Genomic DNA, 7,500 nt, shown 5'->3' on the forward strand with positions numbered 1-7,500 from the left:
CTAAGCCACTCACAGTCACGTGGGGGTCGTTTCCTCGCCTTTTCCGCCAAGAGGGAGAGGGAGAGGATTTTCCCGAAAAGATAAAACGGGGGGGAGAGGGGAACAAGAGAGAGGGAAAGCTCAACGAACCATCGCCGCAGCCGCTGCCCTCTCCTTTCTCTCTGTCTCTGCCAAAGGTCCTTCTCCTCCTCCTCCTACTACAGAAACTCGACGACAACTTTTTCGTTGGAGGTCGACCCACCAGAACAAGTGTCTCCCTCCAGAATCCATCGCGCACGTGTTGAGTTATTCGCCGAAGAGTGATTGAGGAGGAGGCCCTCCTTCTTCTTCTTCTTCTTCTTCTTCCCGTCGGAGGAGAGAGAAAGAGAGTGAGAGAGGATGGCCTGGGCTCGTTTCCCGAAGTGATCTCAACGGAGGAGGCGCCGGTGTTGTTGACCAGAGACGGTTGCGGGGGAGGGAGAGAGAGAGAGAGAGAAGAAAAAATTTGGTGAAAAGTGTTGCTCCGACCTTTAAAAGTGTTATTGCGCTATCTTTTTTTCTTTTCTCATTTTAGGCCGAGTTAGAAGAGTTCCAGTGATTTTGTTGATTCGTTATTGTATTATTTTTACCTTTTCCAATTCGTGATGGATAAGGGCACCGCCCTCCTCTTCCTTCTGCTGGTGTTGATGAAGAGGTGATAAGGTATTCGAAGAAGACCCCCTTCGCGTGCCAGGGACCACTCGGTGGCTACTGAGGCTGCCGCCTCTGGCGCCAGAGAATCCAGAAGGCCGATAAAAAGGAATTAATCGGGAGTAAATTTGGGCAGGGTGGCGAAAGGTCCCACTCGTTACAATAAGGTGTTTGTTGTTGATTTGTTATACCGCATGGAAAGGACGAATTCAATCCGTAATATTAGTTATAATAATCATAATAGCTATGGTGATGATACGATCATATTCACGTGAGGAAAATGTAGAAGTCTAGGAAATCAAAATTCATGGAAAAGTTCGAGATTCTAATCAATTAGTTTGTAGAAAATAAACCGGAACTTTGTGAACCTGAAACCGTTCGGGGGATGTTACGTTGTGCCGTTTTAGCGTTGGTCGACTGGTGCCCTCTCTTCTGCCCTTGTGCCCTCTCTTCTGCCCTTGTGGCCTTGACCTTATTGGAGGAGAAACGATGAGATGCCCCGGTCACTAGAATCCTACGAATCCTACCCGGGGACATAATCCTTCGCCGGAGGGCTTTGGTCTATAGGAATCCTTTAGCTACCCGACAATTGTGTGGTGTCCATGTTGAACCCTGATTAGATAATACCATTTATATAGAGTTTGATTAGTTCGACCCAAATACCGTCTATTTTCGTAGAAGAGAAAGTTCTCATCCACTTTAGAGCATAACTAGCCACACTTCACTCACGTTAGTCTACGACACGCACACAGTAGTGAATACGACCCACGACCCTTGAATGACTTGAAATAGCAGTATATATAGATTTTGTATTAATTAAGCTGATGAATTATGAATAGAGTTTATCCCGACCCTAGAAGGCAGAAAGAACGACCCAAAATGCCCTGCGTACTCTAGATGTCGTGAGGTTAATAACCCTATTCACATCAAATCCCGATCAATCTCGATCTTCAGAAGGACACCACCTTCACCCCGCTTCAGGAAGGACCTAGCCCAAGTTGGGGATATCAAAGGATACCACGCCACGATGGATTCCTCCAGGATAGGCGGGGAAGGTTTTGAGGATCTGGAGGACTCAAACTCCACACTTTCCTCCAACACCACCGAGAGAATCTTCTCTATAGGAGAGGACTTCATTACAAAATGGTGAGTAGGAATCCAAAAGTTCCTTCGTCGGATAATATTGCTACATATGCTGTATTTTTCCTTGTCAGGAATTAGGAGAGTAATGCTTAGGAAAGAGCAGGAGGCTGTTTGCTTTATCTAATATTAAATTACTTAGGAGATTATGGTAATATTATGAAGCATCATAAAAAGGAAATGAAAACAGTGACAGACGGCAAAATAAACACAAATTGAATACATATATATATATATATATATATATATATATATATATATATATATATATATATATATATATATATATATATATATATATATATATATATATATACTATATATATATATAATTAAACCGTACGTGTTTCCTGATGTAGAAAATATACTTACAACCAAAATATAAGATTCGAGAAAGAAAACAGTAATAACTTCAAATAATTAGACAAAATATAAAGAAATAAAAAATCATATCAAAAGCATAATCACCATCATCACCATTATTGTTATACACTGTTTTTGAGATTATCGTTGATTCGCTTCATCCACATTCTCTTGGACCTAACCCACACAATCATTTTTACCTTCATCACTTTTATTTCTGTCACATATCATCATTTTTCTCTGCATCATCATTATCACTTCCTCACTACTTTAGTGTCACCATAATACTCCACTTCTGCACCACAATCATCGATATCATTATCTTCACTACTACCTTCACTATCATCTTTCTCATCATTATCGTCCATGTCTTACATCAGCGTCAATATTTATCCATTCTTTGTTGCTATAATAATGATAGTTATAACTGCCCCAGTAACAAGGATCACAGGGAATTTATCTATATTTATTGTACTGAATACTAATATTTAATTTTTCTTACGTTCGTACATCCATTTTGTCTGGGTAGGCAGAAAGTAAGAGGAAATAAATCAAATTTTACACTAATTCTTTGTATTTAACCTTTTCACTGCCACCTATTTTTAAGCCTTTAAAATTGATTTTACTATATCTCTGGTATTTGAGGAATTTTTCATTCTAATTCTTTTCTGCTTCATCGAAAACTTGCTGTATTTTTCCTTATCAATCATTTAATCTCAGTTTCCATCCTCATTCCAATTTTTTACCATTCATTCATTCCCACTTCATGTCTGCTTTCATTTAGCATCATTGGTTCATTTCTTGTTTAATTTTCATCTTTTTACGGGTTCGTATTCATGTTCCTTCCAGTCTCTATCTTTCATCATTTATTTTTTCATTCCTCTATTTATTGATTCCACACGTTCCTCTCGCCATTTTCGAAAGCCATTTTCTTCATTACCTCATCTCGCCTATTCTCTCGCGAATTCTTCTCTTCTCATTGCACCTGTTCCTCTCTCTCTCTCTCTCTCTCTCTCTCTCTCTCTCTCTCTCTCTCCCCTGCTCATCTTTCCTTGTCGATCAAAGGCCTCCTCCACCTCTCGGCCTGTACCTCTTTTCCTCTCAAAAGATCTTTCATTTCCTTCTTATCAGCCGTTGATGATGTTCGAATCTTCGTGGGGTCTTCCCCGATAACTGAAGCCAACCCCTACTCTTCAATTCCCTTAAGCAAGTCAGTTGCACACAAGGTGAAATCCCACACGCCATTTTAATATCTATCTTTATCAATTTTCTGCAGAGGTATGTTATCCTTTTTTCTTTTTTCAGCCAGGAGATCGGTTAAGAAAATTCAGTACACACCGGAACTCAAAGAAATATACATTGAATAAAGTTCAGAATCCATAAATGGCATCAACTTGTGGCCAGAAAACCTTAAAACGCACCAAACAACAATCCTGAATTCCCATAAACGCAACTGCAACCCAGGTAGTTGAAACAAAACAAATACAGAACACTCATTTCACATCAATTACACTCCAGAAACCGATAATCACATCAGCTGCACTTCGGAAAGTATTTAAGAACATCACCTAAGTCCCGGAAACCCCTTTAACACATCAATTACACTCTAAAAATAATCCCTTAACCACATTAATCACGCTCTAGAAACCCATTAAGCACATTAGCTACACTCCAGCAACCCTTTAAGAACATCAGTTACATTGCAAAACCTTCAAAGCACATCACCCGCATTCCCAAAACCCCTTTAACATAGCAATCATTCTGACTCCATAAACTCCATAAGCACATCAACTGGAACCTAGAATTCATTAAATATACCAAATGAAACCCAGTATTCATTAACCAAATACACTGAAACCCAGAATTCAATAACCAATGCATCTGGAGCAACAGAATTCCTTCAAGCACGTACAAAGCAATCTAGAATCCTTAAAACAATAGAAGACTTCCCTAAATTCCTTTAAGCACGGCCCCACGGTAAACAGCTTGCTGCAGTCTCCCAAGTCTTAGGCCAAAGAACCATCCGAGTTGAGACGTTATATTGGCTGGAATTCTCAGCTTTTTGGTGTCTTAAATATTAGGTCGCAGATGCATTCCAAGTATGTTTGTCTCTCATTAATTTTTCCAGGGTCTTGTGTGTTTTTATGTTCTTCCATTTCATTCAGAGATTTACATTTCTCGATCTATGAAGATTGGGAAGCGATTTTCAAGTTTTCGTCATGTAGGGAATGAGGCGATATCAAGATCATACCATTTAGTATGAACGCACATCATAGGATATTCACTGAAAAAAGAAGAATATATATAATATATATATATATATATCATATATATATATACATATATATATATTATATATATATATATATATATATTCAATCAATAATCTGTATCAACTTATTCGACCAATGATAAATAAGGAATTAGTTGTTTTTCTTCAGAAACAGCATAAGTTTCATAGATAAGAGATGTAAAACTTGTGTAGCAAAGCACCGGTTATCACTGGTTTAGTTTTTAAGACAGAAAATTGTAAAAATAATCCGGTTTAATAATGCATTTAACTTTGCAAATAAATGAGTACTTAGGTATGTTACATATAAATATTTGTTAACATCAAATAATAATGATAATAGGTAACACTTCATGTCGTATTGAAAATGTAGAAGTATTGTCTTTTAAAAAATACGGAAAATAGTAAAGTTTAGAGATTTACAGTGACTTACTGTAGTTCCATTTTAAACCGAACGATTAACTGTGGATTTCATTTATCAAATAATAATAATAATGATTATAATATACCAGGTACGCGCTGATGACAAGAAAATTGAAAGACGAATAGAGAAGACACTATTCAAGTTAAATGCCGTAGAAAGAGCCAATATTTGCAATAATAATAATAATAATAATAATAATAATAATAATAATAATAATAATAATAATAATAATATTGTTCGCCAACCCTTCCCTTCAAGTTAGACCAAATCTCTCACAAAGTAATCTGCGCTGAAAGACTCTGTCCTCATTATTAGCAACATTTCGAGAAAACCAAAATCACCAACTTAAATTTCATGGCCATTTTTGACAGATAACCACATTCATGATGTCAGCTTCAATGGGCTTTACGCGTTTATGATTCATGATAAAAGGTTCTTTCGAGCCATTAAAGTGATGAGTGTGTAAGGTTCATGATGAAATACAAGGGTATATATTATATATATATATTATATATATAATACAATATATATGATATATATAGTATATATATATATATATCCTAATATACATATACATATATCTGTACACACACACCACACACACACACACACATATATATATATATATATATATATATATATATATATATATATATATATATATATATATGTAATGTAGTATGTATGTATGTATGTAGTATATACATACATAATATATATATATATATATATATATATATATATATATATATATATATATATATATGTGTGTGTGTGTGTTATGTATGTATGTATGTATGTATGTGTATATATACATATATATATATATATATATATATATATATATAAATATATATATATATATATATATATATATATATATATATATATATATATAATATAAACGTTCCAAACTCTTGTATATGATTCCAGAGTTCAATTATTCTTTCGGTTCCCGATGCCACATCGGTGCAACCACATCCAAATTAAATTTCACATCCTAATATGTTAGACGAGATTTCATGGATACGAGGTCATTTGCCAATATCGTATAACTAATAATAAAGTTACATTCAAGTTATAGGACTTTTAGTTTATGTAAATATTGCTCATTGCTTTCCATTTCGTGGAACAGGCTTAATAATAGTATTTTTCTAATTATGCGAGTGTCTAACTGTCTATGATTATTTATGAAAATAATCAAAGGTTATTATGGAGGCAAATTTTAATATTCGTATATGCTAAAACATTAGCTACTGATGTTAATGCTGTTTCATAGAAGAACGAGATATGACTGTCACTGCCACATGTATGTTTTAACTGCACATTTAAGGGAAACCCCCAAGAAGAAGAGATCCTCTACAGCATATGTTGCTTTCTATGCCAGCAAAGCTGTAACTTTGTAAACCCCTAGTAAAGACAATATTTTACTCCATTTAACCAAATTAATTTCAAATATCCCTTTCTCTTATCTTTGTAGCGCTTCTGACATACATTTTCATATCAGACACTTTTTACTCTGTGGTTAAGTGGATAGAACGTTGGCTTGGCAGAGAAGTGCCCAGTGGATGATAATGGGTACCTCAGTGGCCGGGAACGCCAACTAACTTGCTTATGATCGCGTGAGATCAGTTAATTTACCTGACTTCTAACTGTGGGGGAAATACTGGTGACCGAGAAAGCACCATATATGAAACTTTTGGAGCTGACCACTAGGGCCACCTTCATGAGGCATGCAACAGCGAAAATAAAATTATTTTGCAAGTTTATGCTTTTTTGTCACTTGTATCATATGGCTGTTGTCTGGGTTGGAATAATAATAATAATAATTAAATTTTATAATAATCATTATTCTTAATATTACCTTCCCTTGTTTCGTAAGATTGTTTGCTGTGTTTGAATAATAATAGTTAAATAATATAAATAATAATAATAATAATAATAATAATAATAATAATAATAATAATAATAATAAAATAATAATAATAAGAGTTGAAGAGAAAGAGAGGGAAAAAATGGATAAGTATCAAGATCTGAAAATAGAAATAAGAAGGATATGGGATATGCCAGTGGAAATTGTACCCATAATCATAGGAGCACTAGGCACGATTCCAAGATCCCTGAAAAGTAATCTAGAAAAACTAGACGCTGAAGTAGCTCCAGGAATCATGCAGAAGATTGTGATCCTAGAAACGGCACACATAGTAAGAAAAGTGATGGACTCCTAAGGAGGCAGGATGCAACCCGGAACCCCACACTATAAATACCACCCAGTCGAATTGGAGGACTGTGATAGAGCAAAAAAAAAAAAATAATAATAATAATATTTCAGTAATACCCTCTTTTAGGCAAATACTGTTAAAGAGAATGGCAGAATTAAGCGAGTTGATTTTATATATTGATTTTTTTTTTCTTATCCTCTTCTCTGGCTCAGCGATGTTTCTGAGCAACTGGCCAATATCCATATTGGGAATTTTAAAAAATTATACAAATCCTGAAGGTGATCTTTTATTAAAACAGGATTCTGCTATACTGGTATTAACAGAACAGGATCTCAGGTCCAGGTCAAGCCGGGGTCGTAATCAGTACTTGACCTGGACCTGAGATCCTATGC

At 35.4% G+C, this 7,500-nt stretch overlaps 1 protein-coding gene across 2 annotated transcripts in view; it reads left to right on the top strand.

Moving 5' to 3' along the window:
- Positions 1–7,500, top strand: part of LOC135209748 (muscarinic acetylcholine receptor gar-2-like) — a 607,576-nt gene that overhangs the window by 31 nt on the left and 600,045 nt on the right. For both annotated transcript variants that reach the window (XM_064242535.1, XM_064242539.1), the window contains exon 1: positions 1–1,815. This exon is cut by the window's left edge and continues 31 nt beyond it. In XM_064242535.1, coding sequence (XP_064098605.1) covers positions 1,697–1,815 — 119 coding nt within the window. In that variant the 5' untranslated portion in view covers positions 1–1,696. The remainder of the gene's footprint in view (positions 1,816–7,500) is intronic.

Source organism: Macrobrachium nipponense, chromosome 38, assembly GCF_015104395.2.
Source record: "Macrobrachium nipponense isolate FS-2020 chromosome 38, ASM1510439v2, whole genome shotgun sequence".
NCBI classification, from domain to species: domain Eukaryota; kingdom Metazoa; phylum Arthropoda; class Malacostraca; order Decapoda; family Palaemonidae; genus Macrobrachium; species Macrobrachium nipponense.